Source organism: Engystomops pustulosus, chromosome 2 (genome assembly GCF_040894005.1).
Source record: "Engystomops pustulosus chromosome 2, aEngPut4.maternal, whole genome shotgun sequence".
Classification (NCBI taxonomy): domain Eukaryota; kingdom Metazoa; phylum Chordata; class Amphibia; order Anura; family Leptodactylidae; genus Engystomops; species Engystomops pustulosus.
The window spans coordinates 10,166,781-10,191,000 of NC_092412.1; the positions used below are offsets into that span (position 1 = coordinate 10,166,781).

The 24,220-nt window shown below is 44.7% G+C and overlaps 1 protein-coding gene across 1 annotated transcript; it reads left to right on the forward strand.

Annotated features, from left to right (window-relative positions):
- Positions 1–9,358: 9,358 nt before the first annotated feature.
- Positions 9,359–23,843, forward strand: LOC140119848 (uncharacterized; the record flags this gene model as incomplete). The annotated part of the gene is made up of 2 exons (XM_072139271.1): positions 9,359–9,449; positions 20,954–23,843. Coding segments are annotated over 2 exons (1,803 nt in total), but the record flags the coding sequence as incomplete, so codon positions are not given.
- Between the last annotated feature and the right edge of the window lie 377 nt (positions 23,844–24,220).

A 24,220-nucleotide genomic window follows, 5' to 3' on the forward strand; every position in this document is an offset into this window, starting at 1 on the left:
TATATATGTGATGCTGAGGACCCGCAATGTCCTATATATGTGATGCTGAGGACCCGCAATGTCCTATATATGTGATGCTAAGGACCCACAATGTCCTATATATGTGATGCTAAGGACCCGCAATGTCCTATATATGTGATGCTAAGGACCCGCAATGTCCTATATATGTGATGCTAAGGACCCACAATGTCCTATATATGTGATGCTAAGGACCCGCAGATGTGTCCTATATATGTGATGCTGAGGACCCGCAATGTCCTATATATGTGATGCTGAGGACCCGCAATGTCCTATATATGTGATGCTAAGGACCCACAATGTCCTATATATGTGATGCTAAGGACCCGCAATGTCCTATATATGTGATGCTAAGGACCCGCAATGTCCTATATATGTGATGCTAAGGACCCGCAATGTCCTATATATGTGATGCTGAGGACCCGCAACGTCCTATATATGTGATGCTGAGGACCCACAATGTCCTATATATGTGATGCTGAGGACCCACAATGTCCTATATATGTGATGCTGAGGACCCGCTATGTCCTATATATGTGATGCTGAGGACCCACAATGTCCTATATATGTGATGCTGAGGACCCGCAATGTCCTATATATGTGATGCTGAGGACCCGCAATGTCCTATATATGTGATGCTGAGGACCCACAACGTCCTATATATGTGATGCTGAGGACCCGCTATGTCCTATATATGTGATGCTGAGGACCCACAATGTCCTATATATGTGATGCTGAGGACCCACAATGTCCTATATATGTGATGCTGAGGACCCGCAATGTCCTATATATGTGATGCTGAGGACCCGCAATGTCCTATATATGTGATGCTGAGGACCCGCTATGTCCTATATATGTGATGCTTAGGACCCGCTATGTCCTATATATGTGATGCTGAGGACCCGCAGATATGTCCTATATATGTGATGCTAAGGACCCGCAATGTCCTATATATGTGATGCTGAGGACCCGCAGATATGTCCTATATATGTGATGCTGAGGACCCGCAGATATGTCCTATATATGTGATGCTAAGGACCCGCAATGTCCTATATATGTGATGCTAAGGACCCGCAATGTCCTATATATGTGATGCTAAGGACCCACAATGTCCTATATATGTGATGCTAAGGACCCGCAGATGTGTCCTATATATGTGATGCTAAGGACCCGCAATGTCCTATATATGTGATGCTGAGGACCCGCTATATCCTATATATGTGATGCTGAGGACCCGCAATGTCCTATATATGTGATGCTAAGGACCCACAATGTCCTATATATGTGATGCTAAGGACCCGCAGATGTGTCCTATATATGTGATGCTAAGGACCCGCAATGTCCTATATATGTGATGCTGAGGACCCGCAATGTCCTATATATGTGATGCTAAGGACCCGCAATGTCCTATATATGTGATCCTGAGGACCCGCAATGTCCTATATATGTGGTGCTAAGGACCCGCAATGTCCTATATATGTGATCCTGAGGACCCGCAATGTCCTATATATGTGATGCTACGGACCCGCTATGTCCTATATATGTGATGCTACGGACCCGCAACGTCCTATATATGTGATGCTGAGGACCCGCAACGTCCTATATATGTGATGCTGAGGACCCGCAACGTCCTATATATGTGATGCTAAGGACCCGCAACGTCCTATATATGTGATGCTGAGGACCCGCTATGTCCTAGATATGTGATGCTGAGGACCCGCAACGTCCTATATATGTGATGCTGAGGACCCGCAACGTCCTATATATGTGATGCTGAGGACCCGCAGATGTGTCCTATATATGTGATGCTAAGGACCCGCAATGTCCTATATATGTGATGCTGAGGACCCGCTATATCCTATATATGTGATGCTGAGGACCCGCAATGTCCTATATATGTGATGCTAAGGACCCGCAATGTCCTATATATGTGATGCTAAGGACCCGCAGATGTGTCCTATATATGTGATGCTAAGGACCCGCAATGTCCTATATATGTGATGCTGAGGACCCGCAATGTCCTATATATGTGATGCTGAGGACCCGCAACGTCCTATATATGTGATGCTACGGACCCGCAACGTCCTATATATGTGATGCTGAGGACCCGCAATGTCCTATATATGTGATGCTACGGACCCGCAACGTCCTATATATGTGATGCTACGGACCCGCAACGTCCTATATATGTGATGCTGAGGACCCGCAACGTCCTATATATGTGATGCTAAGGACCCGCAATGTCCTATATATGTGATGCTAAGGACCCGCAATGTCCTATATATGTGATGCTGAGGACCCGCAATGTCCTATATATGTGATGCTGAGGACCCGCAATGTCCTATATATGTGATGCTGAGGACCCGCAATGTCCTATATATGTGATGCCGAGGACCCGCAATGTCCTATATATGTGATGCTGAGGACCCGCTATATCCTATATATGTGATGCTACGGACCCGCAACGTCCTATATATGTGATGCTAAGGACCCGCTATATCCTGTATATGTGATGCTGAGGACCCGCAATGTCCTATATATGTGATGCTAAGGACCCGCAATGTCCTATATATGTGATGCTACGGACCCGCAACGTCCTATATATGTGATGCTGAGGACCCGCAATGTCCTATATATGTGATGCTACGGACCCGCAATGTCCTATATATGTGATGCTAAGGACCCGCAACGTCCTATATATGTGATGCTACGGACCCGCAACGTCCTATATATGTGATGCTACGGACCCGCAACGTCCTATATATGTGATGCTGAGGACCCGCTATGTCCTATATATGTGATGCTACGGACCCGCAACGTCCTATATATGTGATGCTAAGGACCCGCAACGTCCTATATATGTGATGCTACGGACCCGCAACGTCCTATATATGTGATGCTACGGACCCGCAACGTCCTATATATGTGATGCTGAGGACCCGCTATGTCCTATATATGTGATGCTGAGGACCCGCTATGTCCTATATATGTGATGCTGAGGACCCGCAATGTCCTATATATGTGATGCTGAGGACCCGCAACGTCCTATATATGTGATGCTGAGGACCCGCAATGTCCTATATATGTGATGCTGAGGACCCGCAATGTCCTATATATGTGATGCTGAGGACCCGCAATGTCCTATATATGTGATGCTGAGGACCCGCTATATCCTATATATGTGATGCTGAGGACCCGCAACGTCCTATATATGTGATGCTACGGACCCGCAACGTCCTATATATGTGATGCTGAGGACCCGCTATGTCCTATATATGTGATGCTGAGGACCCGCAACGTCCTATATATGTGATGCTGAGGACCCGCAATGTCCTATATATGTGATGCTGAGGACCCGCAATGTCCTATATATGTGATGCTACGGACCCGCAACGTCCTATATATGTGATGCTAAGGACCCGCAACGTCCTATATATGTGATGCTACGGACCCGCAACGTCCTATATATGTGATGCTGAGGACCCGCTATGTCCTATATATGTGATGCTGAGGACCCGCAACGTCCTATATATGTGATGCTGAGGACCCGCAATGTCCTATATATGTGATGCTGAGGACCCGCAATGTCCTATATATGTGATGCTACGGACCCGCAACGTCCTATATATGTGATGCTAAGGACCCGCAACGTCCTATATATGTGATGCTACGGACCCGCAACGTCCTATATATGTGATGCTGAGGACCCGCTATGTCCTATATATGTGATGCTGAGGACCCGCAATGTCCTATATATGTGATGCTGAGGACCCGCTATATCCTATATATGTGATGCTGAGGACCCGCAACGTCCTATATATGTGATGCTGAGGACCCGCAATGTCCTATATATGTGATGCTACGGACCCGCAACGTCCTATATATGTGATGCTGAGGACCCGCAATGTCCTATATATGTGATGCTGAGGACCCGCAATGTCCTATATATGTGATGCTACGGACCCGCAACGTCCTATATATGTGATGCTGAGGACCCGCTATATCCTATATATGTGATGCTACGGACCCGCAACGTCCTATATATGTGATGCTAAGGACCCGCAACGTCCTATATATGTGATGCTAAGGACCCGCAATGTCCTATATATGTGATGCTACGGACCCGCAACGTCCTATATATGTGATGCTAAGGACCCGCTATATCCTGTATATGTGATGCTGAGGACCCGCAATGTCCTATATACGTGATGCTCCATAAAGATCATATCCTATATGTAAATGGCCACATACAATGATGTGCGCACCACATTATATACGTAAGGTGATATCACCTAATACTATTATCAGAAGTGGACAATAAGTATTAAAGGTGTGCATAAAGATAACTGCCTCCAGAAGTTGTGTAAAGCTCAGATGTGACAGACTATGGGTGCTCCTCCCCTCAGCTCCCTCCATACAGGGCAGGTGTCTGCTGTATTATACAGCAGACACCTGCCGCTAACTGCAACGATCATTGTTGGCAATAACTGTGACAGTTAATCTATTAGGTGCGGGGGTCAAAGCCGACCATTTCATGTAAGCAGGGTCGGACTGGAGTATCTGGGGCCCACCAAAGAAAATGATATATGGGGCCCACCCAAATGGTAAAACCTGCTATATTTGCTTTTCCAAAAAAACGTATCTGTATGCATTAAGCCCCTTCCACACTGGCGTTTTTCATGAACTTGCATTGCACTCTGTCCCATTGTATTCAATGGCTCTTTCTTCATTAGCGTTGTTTTTGACACGCGTGCTTGCGTTCTTTTTCACGCGCGTCAAAATCGCAGCATGCTCTACTTTTGCGTGTCACGCGCGTTTTTCCCGCCCCATTCAAGTCTATGGAGATGCATCAAGAACGCATTGCACTCGCAATCATTGCAAGTGCAATGCGAGTGCAATGCGTTTTAAACGTAAGGGTTGCTAGGTGACCAGAATAACAGTATTTCCCCTGCTCGCGAACGAGCATTTAATTAAAAAAACACAATGAAGAACAGTGAAGAATAGAATAAAAACAGTGACCACAGGATCATTTAAGAGAAAAACACAGTGCAGAACACAGTGCAGAATAGATTACAGATGTTCGGCACATCTGCTTACTTGTCGGGAGATACGCGCGGAACGGAGCGCCCAAAATAGCATGTGAAGAACAATATATATGTGTGAAGAAGACATTGCAGATGTATTTAAACATCTGCAATTTGTTCTTCACACACATATATATTGTTCTTCACATGCTATTTTGCTTCACATGCACCCTGATGTGAAATGCAACGCCAGTGTGGAAGGGGCCTTAGTAGCATCAACACAGCTCATCGCCCTGAACACACCCTCCCCTCTAAAACTAAAATGAAACATGCCATTAACCCTTTAACGTTTGCTGCAGGTGCATGGAGAGGGATCATGGGCTGCATATTGCAGCAAACACTTACTAGGAGCACCCGCAAGCGGTGCTAGCACCGACCACAGCAAAAAAGATGGCGGGGCATGGGCGCCGCCATCTTGGTGAAAATCAACACTCCCCATGACATCATCAGAGAGCAGCAATCGGTTGCCATGACAGCCCCGAGGCTGTCTCTTTTTAACCCTTTCATTACAATGTGCGATTCATACATTGTGATGAATAAGGAGAAAAATCCCTATATACCGCCATACTGTATTATGGAAGTATATGGTAGGATCTATCAGACAACCTAGGGTTAAAGTACCATAGGGGGTCCAAAAAATACTAAAAAAAAAAAAGGGTAAAAACAAATTATAGTAAAAAACCCTAAAAATTCTAATCACCCCCCTTTCCCTAGAAGTCATATAAATATAAATACAGGCAGTCCCCAGGTTACGTACAAGATAGGGTCCATAGGTTTGTTCTTAAGTTGAATTTGTATGTAAGTTGAAACTGTATATTTTATAATTGTAGATCCAGACAATTTTTTGACAATCAAAAATTTTTTTTGTAATTGGACCAAGGATTATCAATAAAGCTTCAATACAGACACTTTACAGCTGATTATTGCAGTCTGGGACTATAGTAACATCCAGAGAGGTCACCAGAGGTCACAGGGGGCAGATGGGTCCGTCTGTAACTATGAGTCGTCTGTAAGTCGGGTGTCCTTAAGTAGGGGACCGCCTGTAAAAAGCATAAACACATTAGGTATCGCCAAGTCTGATCTATTAAAATATAATAACGGTTTTTCACTGCGTTTAACCCCGTAACAGAAAATATCGCCTGAAGTAGAAAAATGGCACTTTTTTTTTTTGCTATTTTGAAAAATATTAAAAATTCAATAAAAAGTGATCAAAAGGTCGTAGTCCTAAAAATGGTAGCATTGAAAACGTCACGGAAAGTTGCAAATAATGACGCCAGCCACAGCTCTGAAGCACTGAAGTATGAAAAAGTTATTGGCGCCAGAAGATGGCAAAATAAAAAACATTTTTTTTGTACAGGAGGTTTTAATTTTTGTAAACATATGAAAACATTATAAAATTTATACAAATGTGTTATCCCTGTGATCGCACCGACCCAAAGAATAAAGTAGACCTGTCATTTGGGGCGCACAGTGAAATCCGTAAAATCCAAGCCCACAAGAAAATGGCGCAAATGTGTTTCTTCACCATTTTCACTGCTTTTAGAATTATTTTCACGCTTCCGAGTACATGGCAGGGAATATTACATATCATCACTATGAAGTGCAATTTGTTACACAGAAAACAAGCCCTCACACAGCTCTTTTTGTGGAAAAATAAAAAAAAGTTACAGATTTTTGATGGTGGGGAGTGAAAAATGGAAATGAAAAAACAAAAAAGGGCTTGGTCGTTAAAGGACACCTGTCATCAGGTCTGTGTCACTAGTCCTGTCACTACTACCTGTTGGAGCAGCTCACAAGGATCCCATCCCAGCCTTTATCTAGTTATTTCATACATTAATTATTGTAAAATCATCTATTCTTTATTATGTAAATGAGGCTGGTCACATGGTCAGAGGCAGTGATGTCACCCCTGTTCCCCCTCCCCTCTCCTCCCCCTGCTCATGTCTGTGTGTAATGTATAGTAAAGCATAGTTAGTGCATCTGCTGACATGCTGCATCCTCCTAATACATATGTGTGATACAGACACCAGCTACACAAGTACCTGACATGTTCTGCTATAACATGGCTGCATCCTGGAGCTGTTGTATCTCTCCTACATACACACACAGGCTGCAGGGGGTGTGGCCACCAGCAAGCACATGGAGCAGCCATCACATCATTATACAGGCTGTCAGTCAAGCACTGGGGGTGCGCCTGTGCCTCCCACTCATGAATAAGCTGGACAGCTTGAATATGCTAATTACTCATTGGACATTTCACAGGTCATTTGCATACAGCTTTAGGACCTTATTGCTTAGGTTTACAGGCATGTAGAGGGACAATGAAGGGATAGAGGCAATGCTCTCTAATGGTAGTTTATGAAAATCTATTTAGATTAGAGTGGTTATTTTGCATGACAGGTTCTCTTTAAGGGGTTAAACTCACAGGGCTCCCTTCCTCCCACAGGTCACTCGCTCTCCTCCAGGAGTTGCCACTACAGGGGCCCCTCTCCCCCCATAGTAACCATTACAGCCCTCCCCCCCAGTTGCCATTATAGGGACCCTCACAGCTGCCATTAAAGGGCCCCCAGAGCTGCCATTAAAGGGCCCCTCTCCCCCCAGACATGAACTTACAGGGGCCCCTCTCTCCCCAGACATGAACTTACAGGGGCCCTTCTCCCCCCATAACTGAAATCAGAGCTGCTCCCTCAGAGCTGCCTTTACAGGGCCACCCGTCCCCTCACCTCCTCAAGTGGCTGCTGATGTCCATCCCAGGTTTCAGGCGTGGCATGTCGCGCAGCGCTGCTCCTTCCCAGTCAGGCACCGCACAATTCCTCTGCGAGTTCGCGCTCTGATGCCGGCCGCGGTGGCTCGCACAAATGACGTCGTTGTGTGAGTCGCCACGGCCGGCATCAGAATGCGGACTCGCAGTGGAAGTGAGCGGCCCGGCTGTGCCGGGCCTGTTATCAAGTGTCCCGGCCGAGATTGGGCGCTGGCGGAAACGGTGTCCGTCAGCGCCAGATCATTGTTAAATTAGGCATAGGCGGTCTTAGTCCTATGCCCTTCTAAATATAATAAGTGTGGCGACCCGGGGCACACCGGATGTTTCTCCGGTAATCCGGTGGGCCAGTCCGACGCTGCATGTAAGCAACGGCTTCAGAAGGGAGAGGTAATATTGCTGCCAATCGCCACGCCCCTAACATCATTAGGGGTCACCGCTTGGTTTCCATGACAGCTGGGAGCCTATGGGGGGGCTTGTATGGCTGCCGATTTAACACTCTCCATCACAACCTTCTGGAAGCAAGCTGTAATAAAGGATATTATTATTTATTAACACCCTCTCATCCGGATAGGGACGTTCGTGTTTCCCGCCTACGTAGTGATTGGAGGAAACATTGGAGCCAGTGAATTTATGACTGCAGAAGTCCGCTGTGGGAGTGGGAAGACGTAACCTCCCAGAATGAAATGAGATTGGGAAAGGGGTGGAGAATAGTAGAAAGCTTATGAATGAATTGCCATCGTTCTGGTTCGATGTAAAGGGATAATTTAAGATTAGATATAGATAGTGTTGCCTTCGCCTTTTTATTTTTTATATTTGTATATAGATTAATTAATATACTCAATGATTTTTGTTTTGATGGAATAAAAGATATAAATTTAGGATATGTGTGGGATATAAAGAGGCTTAATGAATACTTGCCAGCCACGCCCCGGAAGAAGCCGTGGTAGCGAAACCCTGGGTAGGGCGAACAAGCGAGACTGGCGTTTAGATTGTGGATTTTATATGCGCATTTTTACTTATGTTTGTATGTTTTTATGGAATAAATTGTAACTTGGTTAAACATACTACACTATCGTTGCATAAATCTTTTCCAGCAACCCACAACATTTGTGGTGGGTGTGAGGGATGAAGAAACGCAGCGGATCTGTCTGAATTAGCGGCCTATTCTCATCAGAGAATCTTTTATTGTGGAAACATACTTGAAAGAATTTTAAGAGTGGAAGTGAAAAGGAGTCGTGGAACTTTCTACAGGCAATAATAAGGATACCAAAGGAGCTCCGGTCAGATTGTTTTATTTCATTTGAAGTTTGTGAACGTGGGGATCGGTCCTTGACTGTGAAGTAGCTCCTAACAAGGATTTAGTGTGCAACTCAACTTTTATTGTTTGTAGTTGCTTCATATAGAGTTTGCTCTTAGTTCTTCTCATGTTTCCTCAGGTTCTACAGATAAAGGAGTCCAAGAGGTTTCTCCTAAAGATGATCCTTTCCATCAATGATCCACCAGGGATCCGGGAGAAGGACAGAGAGCAGATGGCGGCCAGGATCCTGGAGCTCACCCTGGAGATGATCTCCTTGATAACTGGAGAGGTGAGAATCACAGGAAATTGCTCTTATACTACATGCACACGGCCTTTGTTCCAACAGCTACCACATGTCCATGTTCACTTCTATGGGCTTATACACATTTCCTTGAATTCCATCAGCTGACTGGCTGAGCCAGCAGGATTCTTAGCATCTATGTAGTGATCAGTGTCTCCCCATACACAGGATTACACAGTAGTGAAGAAGTCGTCTGGTGAGTGTGTGACCCCCCGTGTGTCAGGAGGATGGACCCAGAGCCCCATCACCGAGCCTCCACCTCATTCACCGATACATGAGCAGAAGATCCTAGAACTTACCTCCAGGATCACTGAGCTGCTGAGCGGAGAAGTGAGCGCTGCCGGGAATGCTGGGACATTGTACAATAACACAAGGGAGGGGTCTGGGTGATGACTGTGTCATTGTGGGTGTCAGGTTCCTATAAGGTGTCAGGACGTCACTGTCTATTTCTCCATTGAGGAGTGGGAGTATATAGAAGGACACAAGGATCGGTACAAGGCCATCATGATGGAGTATGGTCCACCACAGATGGTTCAGGACATAGAGCAGATGGCGGCCAGAATCCTGGACCTCACCCTGGAGATCATTTACTTCATAACTGGAGAGGTGAGAATTACAGGAAATCCCTCTTAGCCTACATGCACACGGCCTTTATTCCAACAGCTGCCACATGTCCATGTTCACTTCTATGGGCTCATACACATTTGCATGAATTCCATCAGCTCACTGGCTGAGCCACATAAGACAGAACATGTCATATTCCTTCCCGAACCTTCAACAAAGCAAAGTTCACCTACATTTGACAATTTGGAAACAAATGTTGGTCTATTGGACCGTTGTTTGCATCCCATGAAACTCCACTCATCTGATGGTATCCGGATCTCTAGGAATAACACAGGGAAATGACTGGAGAGATGAAGGATTCTTAGGATCTATGTAGTGATCAGTGTCTCCCCATACACAGGATTACACAGTAGTGAAGAAGTCGTCTGGTGAGTGTGTGACCCCCCATGTGTCAGGAGGATGGACCCAGAGCCCCATCACCGAGCCTCCACCTCATTCACTGACACATGAGCAGAAGATCCTAGAACTTACCTCCAGGATCACTGAGCTGCTGAGCGGAGAGGTGAGCGCTGCCGGGAATGCTGGGACAGTGTACAATAACACAAGGGAGGGGTCCGGGTGATGACTGTGTCATTGTGGGTGTCAGGTTCCTATAAGGTGTCGGGACGTCACTGTCTATTTCTCCATGGAGGAGTGGGAGTATATAGAAGGACACAAGGACCAGTACAAGGACATCATGATGGAGGACCACCAGCCCCTCACATCACCAGGTAAGAGGAGACCTTCCTGATTATAGAGTAAAGACCAGGTGTGAGGTCACCTAGACTCCTCCATCATCTGGTCATCAAGTATAGACAAAAACAAAAATTTTCTTTATCTCATTAGCCAAGACAATTATTTTTTACTTTCAACGCCCTCCTCTGTCCTCCAGCTTCTGCACCCAATTTTCTCATTATCGCGGGATAATCCCGCATCATGTCTTAAGGCTTCCTAAAGGTCATGCTTTATGTCAAGTGAACTGCCTTACAAGGTAGCTAAAAGAGGTGTGGTTTTCCTTATCCCATCCTTGAAAACTTTGCATATTTTTCCAGGATCCCCTAGTAAAGCGTCAATGGCTATAAGTCTTCACACGCAACCTTAATTGGCAAAGTCTACGTAAGGAGAACTTTTACTTCCCGAGCATAGGAAATGCTAAACAGATGGGTTTTTAGGGTTGGCCAGACGTCTCCTCTCTTCTAGTCTATCAGTGTCTATCAGCCGTATCCTGCTTTTCCTACCACTTTCTAAAATATATAAGAAATGGATAATCATATTCTTCCCTCCATGTAACACGTCTCCCACCAGACCCATTGTTAGGTTCGTCCTCAAGTGGGACCAGTCATTAATTGGAGAGTAGCCAAATTCAGGTAAATTGCCTACTCTACGTACTTTACTAGTAAAAGACCACTGTCGGTCTTCAAATTATCTTTCTTCACCGAATTTCCCAGAGAGAGAGAACCTCATATGTTATTTTCATAATAGTCTTTCCCCTTTGTCATCATAATCTCCACGGTGGAGAGTATGGTGCGTTTCCATATACATGGTCTTAGTGATGGAGGTGTCAATCAGTCGTTATCAGTATAAGTCCTTGTATACTAGGAATGCAGCAGCACCCGCAGGTGATAAGTTTTGCAGCTACAACACCTAGTGAAATGAAAAGACTAGACACCATGTCACTCCATTTTCCCAACCAAGATTCCAACCAGTTTGTGAAGCTGTTATCAATTCCAGAATTTTCTGCAAATTCTTCAGATAACAATGTGAGACCCTCTACAGCTTTAGTGACACTCCCATCGGGGCAGTGTTATTTGGTATGTATATACAAAAATAAGTGACAAACATTTTACATACCCCTCCTTTTTAACATATCTAGAGCCATCCTATTTTGCCACGTCATTAAAGTTGTTGGTCCAAGTTGTTCTTCACTGCATCTCTGGTATAGTTTATGAATCGTTGCTGATTATAGTAAATATAATTGGTCCAATCTACATTTTTGTTAACTGTAACCAACCAAAAAAGTGCAGTTTCAAATCCTGCTGCTCTTTGACTTCTGGCCTTATGTATATTCTTGGATTGAAGAATCCGCCAGGCAAAGATCTTTTTGCTCTTCGCAACCGGTCCACATTGACCACCCCATATTTCTTCCGAGAGATTAGTTGAAAGGACATCAGCACCTGTTCCAAAGCACATCTACCTGTCCAACTCACGGGTAGCCGGGGTCTTAGTTTCATGCTTCCACATAACCGCCATATGTCAGTCCTAGCCATACTCTGATTAAGGAACCACTGTACCTCATACTCCATCTTTATCCTCATCTATTAAAGTGGTTTGACTACAGTAATGTTAAGTTACCCCTTTACCATTTCTCTGAAAGCAAGTATAGTTCCCTGGGTATGCAAAGACTCTTGGGGCTACTTGGGAGGAGTTTGTGTAACTAAGAGCTTCACTGTGACACTGGTTTAATGCACTGGTGTATAGAGATTATTATTGTTATTATTATTATGAGGATTATTATTATTCTTATGGATCTTATTATTTAGGAGATTATTAATAACCCTTTGAGTACCGATGGTCATTGGTACCAGAATGACCAGGTCAATTTTTTTACTTTCTGATATGCACTTCTTTAAATGACGATATCTCTGGAAAAGGATTACATATCATAACACATTTAACTGTTTTTTTCAAGACATGTGAGACTTTATCTTAATACTATAGTTTTAATAATTACATATTTTAAAATTTGCCTATAATTGACTACAAATGTGAAAAAATAAGATTTTTTTGTTATTTTTCCACTTAAAGTGTTATTTAAAAAGTAGTAACTTTTACCAAACTATGTTATAAATATGTCCAGCAATATCCCATCCCACTCACCCTGGATCAGCTACAGATGCAGAGGGTGCATGTACTTCTGCAATAATGGAAAGTGAAAGTGTTTCCTGCAGCGTCTTCTATATTCTGCCTTCAGCTGAGCGGCTGGAGCCGGGGAACAATTCAAATGCCGATATCTCCTGAATCCTGGTGACTAGAAACAAAATTCTGGTGTCATTTTAAACAGGAGAGTCTCCCATTTATATATGAATTGTGTTTGGATGTTCAACAGAACCGGAGATATCCACTCTAAAATTTACAGTTTGCAATAAAAATCTGTACATAAAATTCTACTTTTTTTCCCTAGCGTCCCCCATGGCAGCCCCACTAGGAGGATGACCCTTGACTCTGCAGGGGCAGGGAGTGGAGAGTTGTCTCCCTGTCTCCTCTAAGTGGGACTGTATGGGGGAGTTACTAAGGGGAGCGGGACGCGTTCCATACCCCAGGGTACCAGCCTCCTATCGGTGCTGCAGCAGCCTTCCCAGTCCCCTCTGGACCTCCGTCCAGCTCTGTCTGCGGCTCCGGGAAGCCAAAGACACATCTTGCTGCTACCGACCGCGTCTCGGGAGCCGAATGAAGAAATTGAAATTTGTGCACGCTGATCTGAGATCTCCTAGGATTTTCATCAGCAAAACGGCAACGCTAAGCCGGGGACGAGTACACGCTGCTCTGAAGTCTTCAAGGATTGCCACCAGCAGATGCAGATCTAATCCTGGTCTAAAAGTCCCCTTCAGACCCGTGTATGGGTGTAAGGTACCAATTTTTTGGGATTTAGCCCTTAATATTAAAAAAGGTCCTAAGTTCTTATTTCTATCAGCAGGTGCTGTTTGACTACTACAGGTTACTGAATAAGGTCAGGATTTGTCTTCCTGTAGTATACATGTGTTTTAGATCTAAATGTATGATATTCTGCTTAGATTGGAAGTGTGGAGTCACTCGCTATGGATATATTCCTGCCAGAACCCCTGCCTATAACTCTTGTGAGTGGTTTCGGGGGTGGTCAGGGCGGGGGAGGGGTTTATCCTCCTCTTTCACCAAATTCTTACATAAACGAGCAATCTCCATCTCTTTAGCAGGATCCTAAAGGGGAGAGAACTAAAGAGAATGTAGAAAAACCTAAAGAGGTTGTAGGGTTTGGGGGTAACTTAGCATCAAAGGTAGAAGCTTCCGGACCTCACAGGCGACTTTTGTGGTGCTGAGCGCCAAAAACAGTAACGTAGGAGCTTGTACCAGATCCAAAAGAAAACGGCTTTATTCAGCTTTAAAACATTTACAGGAACAAAAATAATAAACAGCCTAGCCTCTACTTAGGGCACTACCTCACTTCTTGAACCCTAACTCTCTTCTAGGTTCAAGAAACACTGCTGGGGTTCCTCCTCAGCGCTCTGGCTCTCAGTGAGCTCAAACAAAACAATGTCCTTACTGGATTCCAGTCCTCTTTGGACAGACCACCTGTCTGTCTCCAACCGGTCCCAAATCCTCCTGCTGACTGCAGGACACACAGCACTGGCTTGCTGTGAGCTCTCCCTCTGGAGTTGGCCAGCGATGGGAGTGGTCAAGGTCCTTTTCAACCCTGGTTGTGGGTCGCTCTCCAGCGCCCCCTAGGTTCACACTCTTACAAGGTGGAGAAAAAGAAAACATCTTCCCATAGATGTAATTTATGCTATAATAAGCTTCCAACAGAATACAAAAAACCTGTGTGCAAGGAGTGTATTGACAGATTAATGCGTGAAGAAAAATCATTGTTTATGGACGATATGAGAAGTTTCAATAAGAGTGAAATTCAAACTTCAGTCACTTTGTTTATTTGCGCATTAATTCCACAGGTACCTCCTTCAAAAAAAACAAGAATAATAGAGTCGCAACCAGAATCTAATGGTGGCAGAAGCAGGCCTCTATAACACATAGAGATCCGTTTGAAGTCGAACCACCTCCTTCTTCAGCTACTATGATGGAATCCAGATATATGTTTGTCTCAGAAGAGCTAGAAACACTCCTTAAAGCTGTCAGAGATGGTCTCAAATTTAAAGATGGTGAAGAAGCAAAGTCAGTTCAGGACTAACTCTTTGGGATCCTAAAAACAAGGAAAAGGAGAGTCTTTCCAGTCAAGGAGACTTTAAAGAAGTTAATCTTAGAAGAATGAATGACCCATAGAATAGAATTTCATTGTCCAGAGAATTCAAAAATAGATTCATTTTTGATGAGCAAGATTCATGGAACAATCCGCCTAAAGTAGACGTTCTTTTGGTTGACAGAATTGGAGAAGCATATCAGAAGTTGAACTCCGAGAGAAGTCCTTCTAGATACCATACCAACCCTAAAGTCTGCCACTGCATCTAAAGGAAACCTACCACCAAAGATATACCTATAAAGGTAGATTGTGTGGTAGGAGCATCTATAGGACGTGAGAATAACCCTTTTAAGGGCTAATCCTCACATCCCGCAATCTTTTATTTGCCTAAAATGCTAATTTTCTAAAGAGGCTACTGGGGCGTGGAGTAGCCAGATCTGAGGCTACACGGCGCGGCTACTCCACGCCCCAGTAGCCTTTGGCCCTCCTACCAGAAATCTTCGGCGCACAGCCGCGGGAAATCTGCGGAGTAGTGATCGCTCATTGTTCCTAAGAAACAGCCCTTTTGTGATCGAAAATAGAAAAGATTTTCCTACAAAGGAAGAGGGAAACAAGGAAGGTGGAGTCATCCTAAACCAGGAAGAGGTTTTCTTCTTAGCTCCAGCAACGCAACACAACCATTTAGGAAACAATGACGCCAGAGTGGGGGGGGGAGACTCCTGGGGTTCTACCAACATTGGTCCCAGATAACGAGAGACGCCTGGGTCCTGAATCTGTTGGAAAATGGCTACAAGTTAGAACTAACAGCTCTTCCACCCAGAAAATTTATAGTTAGCAAGCAACCAAATCAGACACTCTTTCTCCAGCTATGGGAAGAAGTATTGAAACTTCAGGACATGGGAGTAATAGCACCAGTACCGGCAAATTCAGTATTGGACGGACATTATTGCCCTCTTTTTCTGAAAAAAACCCAATGGCTCCTTTCGTCTCATTTTCAATTTAAAAAGTCTAAACAGATTTATCCTGTATAGGAAATTCAAGATGCAGAAGATCAGTTCAGCCATCATGCTAATTCCTCAGCATGCGTTCTTATGTATCCAATACAGGGTTGTCACGGGTGCTCCTGCAACCCACATCTCGGGTTGCAGACGCACCCGTGCCCTTCTCCGTGGCGGCCGCCGCTCACCTCTCCACGCTCCCGTCCTGGTTTCCCAGCACACACGTCCCCGCTCCCTAGGGCATGCGCACAACGTAACTCGCAAATTTAAAGGGCCAGCGTACTGCTGATTGGTGCTGGCCACTTCCTGGGATTCCTCAAAAGCCGGCTTCTTTCAACATCCCCTGCCGGATCTTTGTGCTATATGCCTCTGAGAAAGCTCTTTCCTGGGACCTGTTTCCGTGTATTGACCTCCCGTTGTGGCCCCGGACCTGCTCACAACTTCGCTCCTCTGTTCCAGCCCTGACGTCCTGCTCCATCCCTGACCCCCCTGAACCTCTGCTGCCTGCCTTGACCTCCCACCTGTCCCCGCCTCACAGTAAGATCCAGCCATGGACCCCGCCAAGGTTCGGCTTCCTGATCTTACTAGTTTTGTGGTCTTGGCAGATTGCTTCGCAAGGAGAACAGCTTGGACAAGTCACTACCATGCTGCAACAGTTGATTGCCACTCAGCATCAGATCCCTGCGAGTTCTCCTGCTACGCCGGTTTCTCTACCTGCCACTGAACCTAGGCTGAGACTCTTTATGCCTACCAAGTATGCTGGGAACCCCAAGCAGGGGCTTCATCACTCAGTGCCCCTTGCACATTGAACTTATGCCGTCACTGAATGATCCAAGGTGGCATTCATAATCAGCCTCCTCTCCGGGAAGGCCCTGGCCTGGGCTAACCCTCTCTGGGACAGAGACAATCCGGTCATGGCAACTCACACAGCATTCCCGGCGAAATACCGGTCCATTTTTGAGGAACCTGCGTGAGCTCCCTCAACTGAAACTGCGCTGCTGAACCTGTGCCAATGGAACTCGTCCGTTGGAGAATATGCAGTTCAGTTCCTTACCCTGGCCTCTGAACTCACCTGGAATGATGCAACCTTTAAAAAGGACTTTCGGCTCGACTCAAAGACGCATTGGCTGCAAGTGACCTGCCGTCTACTCTGAGTGGTTTCATCACACTGGCCACTCTGATTGATGTGCGGTTTAAGGAGCCCACTGAGGAGTTACAACTTGAGCCGGGTCGGATGCTTACCTTGCTTGGCACCTGCCTTCCGGCCGTAGCGTCGGCAGAGAAACCTATGCAGGTGGACAGAACCCAACTCTCCCTCCAGGAACATTCCAGATGACGTCAGGAGGACCTCTGTCTATATTGTGCCAGTCCAGAACACTTCATTGGGGCTTGTCATGTCCTTCACCAACGTCCAGGAAATGCCAGCACCTAGGGTTCTTGGGAGAAGCGTCCTTGGGTGAGAGCAAAGCTTCTCCACACCTGAATATTACCGTGCTCCTCAGCTCGCCACCCGTAATCAGATTCAGGTCACTGCTTTCTTGGACTCTGGTTGTGCCTGGAACTTCGTGGATGCCTCTCTGGTCTCCCACATCACATCCCTGTGGTCTCCTCAGTCAGCAGACAAATACTCTCCGACCTGGTCCGGTAATGCTCTGAGCCTAAGGAGAGATGTCCTTTTACGTACTGCCACGTTCCACCTCGTCTCTCCTGTTGGGTCTTCCGTGGCTGCAGCTTCACTCACCAGTCCTTGATTGGAAGACAGGCGAGATTCTCAGTAGAGAACCAGAGTGTCAGTCTCGCTGCATGGTGGTGCCTACCAGTATCTGTCCTAGTCTCCTCTGTAGTTCACAAGACTCTGGTGGGCCTACCAACGTGTTACCAGGACTTTGCCAATGTATTCTCCAAGAAACAAGAAGAGACTTTGCCACCGCACCGTCCCTACGATTGCCCTGTGGATCTCCTGCCGGGTGCCTCTCCTCCCCGGGGTCAGGTGTATCCTTTTTCAGTTTCCGAAACTGCAGCAATGTCAGAGTATATCCAAGAGAACCTGCAGAGAGGGATTGTGCAGGCTGATTTTTGGGGTCACTCCGTCCTTGCATTGACTATAGTGGTCTTAACAAGGTAACGGTTAAGAATCGCTATCCATTGCCGTTGATCACTGAGCTCTTTGTCCCCTGCGTGGCTCCAAGGTTTTCTCCAAGCTGGATCTCCATGGAGCCTACAACCTCATGCAGATCTGCAAAAGTGACATTTCGAGTACTTGGTGATGCTGTTCAGACTGTGTAACACGCCAGCCGTTTTTCAAGAATTTGTCAATGATATCTTCAGGGATCTGCTGTATACTTGTGTCGTAGTCTTTTTTCGACATTCCGGTATTCCCCCCCCTGGACTTTCAGTCCCACCAATCCCACGTGGGCACCTCCGAGCCAATCGCCTCTAGGAAAACTTGAGCAATGGGAATTTCACTAGCGGAGCCTTCCTTTCCTCGGCTATATTATCTCCGACAGAGGCCTCCGGATGGATCCTGCCAAGCTATCTTCTGTTCTACAATGGCCACGTCCGGAGGGTCTACGTGCTATACAGAGGTTCATAGGCTCTGCAAACTATTACTGTCAGTTTATCCCGCATCTCTCCACTCTTGCATCCCCCATCTTGACGCTCACCAAGAAGGGTGCAATCCCCGCCTATGGTCTCCGGCGGCTGAAGAAGCCTTCTAAAGGTTGAAATCCGCCTTTGCCTCAGCCCCAGTTCCCATTAGGCCTGATACTGAAAAGCCCTTTCATTTGGAAGTTGATGCGTCCTCTGTGGGTGCAGGGGTGGTGCTTAACCTGAAAGGGCCTAAAGGCCGAACTCACACTTGGCGTGTTTTTTTTCCTAAGACTTTTTTTTCCGCAGAGAGGAATTACTCTATCGGAGAGAGAGAGAACTTCGATATCTCCTGGAGGGAGCTCCCCATTCGATCTGCATATATACAGATCATAAAAATCTCCTTTATCTCCAGACAGCCCAACGTCTCAACGCGAGGTAAGCCCATTGGTCACGTTACAACCTTCTGATCCACTTCCGTCCTGCTGAGAAGAATATCAAGGCTGATGCCCTTTCCCATGCCTCTGATATCATTGGAGAAGAGCATATTATTTTTCTGAACAACTGGTTGTTTCTTGGAGATCTTAGGCAGCTTCCCCCAGGCAAGACGTATGTGCGACCTGCACTACGAAGGAGAATATTGTCTTGGCGTCTGGCTGGACACCATGGGGTGCAATGCTCCATGGCCCTCATCTCCCGCTACTGCTGGTTGCCTGACCTGGTCAAAGATGTTCAGGATTTTGTGGGTTCCTGCAATTCCTGTGCCCGTAATAAGCCATTTCGTCTTAAACTGGCTGGCCTGCTGCTTCCGTTGCCGATACCCAGTCACCCGTGATCGCACGTGGCAATAGACTTTGTCATTGATCTTCCATCTTGCTCAGCAATACTGTCATCTGGGTGGTGACTGACCGGTTTTCCAAGATGTCCCATTTTGTTCCTCTTCCAGGTATCCCGTCTGCCATGATGGCCAAACAATCATGTTTATGTTGTATACTGAAAAGTTCTTCTATTGTTTCACCCCTTAGCGCTCTGCATCCGATATATTGGACGCAGAGCTGATACCGGTTCAGCTTGGGATCTGAACCGAACCGGCATTGGGATACACGGGGCGCTGGATGTAACTAACAGTGTAACACCCACGGTGTGGTGGTCTCCCAGCTAAATATCTAACCACCCTTCAATCTATCCTGTACTCTTCTGCCCGGCTAATCCATCTGTCTCCTCGCTTCTCCTCTGCCTCTCCTCGCTGTTAGTCTCTCTCCAATGGTTACACATTGTACAACATATTCAAATACTAACCATGACTTACAAAGCTACAAAATAACACTTCAGAAGTAGAAGAAAAGTGGATAAAAAAGCCGGCTCTCCCAACCTTAGAATCACTCTAGGCTAAACACCTCCCGGACATCTCCTGGAGCACAGAAAATACTCCATCCATAGCCATCTGGTACAAACTAGGAACAAGGTTCGGACAACATTAAGAGAGTCTACGGATGTTCGTTTTGCCAATAAAATGCTTCCTTTATTGTATAAAAATTGTTTATACACGAGGAGGCAAACTGGTTAACACATTTCGACGATAAGTGTCTTGCTCATAACTTAAAAAGCTGTCCACACCCTGTCCTCTCCATATATCTCCGACCTAATCAGCCAATACCGTCCCACACATAATCTCTGAGCCTCACAGGACCTTCTATCTATCCGACTATCTGTCTCCAGGACTTCTCCCGTCCAGAGCAGATGGACCATTTTGTTTTATTTAGGACTTATTTCACTCAATATTTATTTCTATATTCAACCACCAAATACCTCCAGTGTGTGTATATATATTACTAAACTCTCTATATAAAAGACCAACATTACCTCTAATATCGATGTGCCTGGACCAAATATTACTGCCCTATTGTTACTGAGCAAATACCACATCAGAATAATAATGTAAATGATGCAGCTGTAGAAGACCCAGATATTACCGCCTTACCACGACCACTGCCATTACCTCTACATGGTCACTGAATAATACCGCCTACAAATACTGAATAACTCCGCCCTACTAGTAATGTGGGGGATATTATTTTGGAAAAGTATAGAAATTATAAATGCGTCTCTCCGCAGACCCTACAAGTGATGATTATTATATGTGATGACTTGTTATTTCTGCCGGCATACTGCAGCCTTTATAGCCCGGCTTGTAGTATCATCTCTCCCCGAGGTTTCATGACTTCTATCTGATTAGATTTTAAACTAATTATATGGCAGCGTATTGTAATATTAATTACTATAAATGATGTCACTTTACTTCTGCTCGTAACTGGGAAAAAGAAATCCTCCGAGTTTAATTTCTTGGTTATATTTTCCAGGAGATGAAAGTACAAGAGGTTCCCATGGACGTCCCCCCTCATCTCCTTGTGGTGAAGAAGAAGATAATCAGTCACATCTTTCCACAGAGGAGGGAAATCATGGAGATAAGAGGCAGTTTTCATGTCCGAAATGTGAGAAGTCTTTTAGTCAAGAATCAAATCTTCTCATTCATCTTCAAAGTCACCGAGAGGGAAAGGTTTTATCATGTTCAGAATGTGAGAAAAACTTTACCCAGAAATCAGATCTTGATCGGCATATAAGAATTCACACAGTGGAGAAGCCATTTTCATGTACTGAATGTGGGAAATGTTTTTTTTCAAGATCAGGTCTTGTTCAACATCGGAGAAGTCACACAGGGGAGAAACCATTTGTATGTGGTGAATGTGGAAAATGTTTCGTTTCAAGACCACGTCTTGTTGGGCATCAGAGAACTCACACAGGAGAGAAACCATTCCCATGTACTGAATGTGGGAAGTGTTTGGCTACAAAATCGAATCTTCTTCAACACCAGAGAAGTCACACAGGAGAAAAACCATTTTTATGTACTGAATGTGGAAATTGTTTTGTTTCCAAATCAAATCTTGTTAAACATCAGAGAAGTCACACAAGAGATACACCATTCGCTTGCACTGAATGTGGGAAATGTTTTAGTCTGAAATCACATCTTTTTAAACATCAGAAAATTCACAGAGGGGAGAAGCCATTTTCATGTAATGAATGTGGAAAATGTTTTAAGCAGAAAACACAACTTTTGAGACATCAGAAAATTCACACAGGGGAGAAGCCATTTTCATGTTTAGAATGTGGGAAAGGTTTTTTATTAAAAGCGGATCTTTTTAAACATCACCGGCGTCACACAGGGGAAAAACCATTTGTGTGTACTGAATGTGGGAGATGTTTAAGTTCAATTTCCAGTCTTGTTAAACATCAAAGAAATCACACAGGAGAGAAGCCATTTTTATGTACTGAATGTGGGACTTGTTTTGTTTCCAAGTCGGTTCTTGTTAGACATCAGAGAATTCACACAGGAGAGAAACCATTTTTATGTACTGAATGCGGAAAAAGTTTTGCTACACGTTCCATTCTTGTTAGACATCAGAAAACTCACACCAGAGAGAGACCATTTTTATGTCCTGAATGTGGGAATTCTTTCGCTTCAAAATCCAATCTTGTTGCACATCAGAGAAGCCACATAGTAGAAACACCATTTTTATGTACTGTATGTGCAAAGTATTGTGCTTCGAATGAAGATCTTCTACAACACCAGAGAACCCACAGACCAAAGAAACCATTGACATGTACTGAATGTGGTGAATGTTTTACTTGGAAATTCCTTTTTTTAAAACATCAAAGAATGCACAGAGGAGAGATTCCATGTCCAGAATGTGGGAGATGGTTTCGTAGTGAATCAGATTTGATTAGACATCAGAAAACTCACACAATGAAGAAGCCATTTTCATGTCAAGAATGTGGAAAATGTTTTAGATGGAAATCAGAATTTAATATACATCAGAGAACTCACACAGGGGAGAAGCCATTTTCATGTACTGTCTGTGGGAAATGTTTTGCTAGAAATGAAGATCTTCAAAGACACCAAATAACTCACACAGGTGAGAAACCATTTTCATGTCCAGAATGTGGGAAATGTTTTAGTTGGAGGTCAACTCTTGCCATACATCGGAGAACTCACACAGGAGAGAAGCCTTGTTAATGTAATAGTGTAAGGTATGTGACCAGTTTAGATATTTATCGTCCATTGAGATGGACTTCTGCTTGTGTTGGCACGGCAGCAAATGTATTAGTTAGAAGTTTACATATGTAGGTAGGTGATCGGACCAATCATGATGAATCATGTTTCTTTATGATATTTTCACGATAATTGACCTATGTACATGTACCAATGATCATTGATTTCTTAGGCGACTTTTACATGTTCCATATCTCTTCTCATTGTCGGCAGCTCGTCCTACTCTGACTTGGTTACGGTGAACCTGCTCTGATGTATAACAATATATTTTATGATCGTTCCTTCCCCATGTAATGGTCTCAAGTTCTTTACTCTGTGTAAATGGTCATGTACAAAGCCCTCGACTAGACAGACTGGACTTCATTGTGTCTGTCACAAAGATGGTGGAACGTTGTGACCTTGTGTTGGCGATATATGGTACATATCCTGCTGTATAAAGTTCCCTGTTGTTATATGTGTATTGTTGAATTTGATTTACAAGATACATTATATAATCGATTATAAGCCGAGGCACCTAATTAAAACACCAAAAACTAGAAAACCCCATTGACTTGAGTATAAACCTTGGGTGGGAAATGCATTGGTCACAGCCTCCCCAGTATATAGCCTGCCCCCTGTAGTATAACCTGGTATAACAAGCCTGCTCTCCCCAGTAGTGTATACCCTGAAAGCCCTTTTTAGTAAATAGCAAGCCCCCTGTAGAATATAGCCAACCAGCTCCTTGTAGTATATAACCTGACAGCCCCCTTTAGTATATAGCCTGCCAGCCCCCTTGCAGTATATAGCCAGCCCCCCCTTTAGTATATAACCTGTCAACCCTGTGAAGTATATAGCCAGCCCCCCTTTAGTATATAGGCTGCCAGCCCCCTCTAATGCATAGCCTGCCAGCCCCTGTAGTATATAGCCTGCCAGACCCTGTAGTATATAGCCGGCCCTAAAAAAAACCGAGTACTCACCATTCCGACATTCTGGGCAGCTCCAGGTCTGCGACAGCCCGGCCACCACACAACTGTGATGTCGGCAGCAGTTTTGTCTCTTTGTGATGTCCCCACGTTTTCCCAAATGATTATCCTGCATTTTTTACATGATGATAATAAATAAAGATTAAATAAAATAATAAATAAAGATATGTTTTAGTATTACTTTGAATCAAGTTGGCTTTTTTTGATAGCCGTGTATTGTATCTTGGCCAATTAAAACACATACATTGGTCAACCCAATATCAGTGTATTTATAATATAGATCTGGTGTGATGAATATACCAGTCATCTTTTTATGTGTGACCCCATTTTTGGTGTTATCCCTGTGCTTCTCTGTAGATTGAGCTCTTGAGAATATGATGTTGGAAACAAAGAGCTCTTGGCCATCATTTCTGCTTTTCAAGAATGGCAACACTACCTAGTGGGGGCATTTCAGCAAATTGTGGTTCTTATAGACCATCATAAGTGTCAGGCTCTATGGTAGTGGATCCTCTGTACCACAGCAGACAATGACGTAAGCCGACACCTGGGACCGAAGT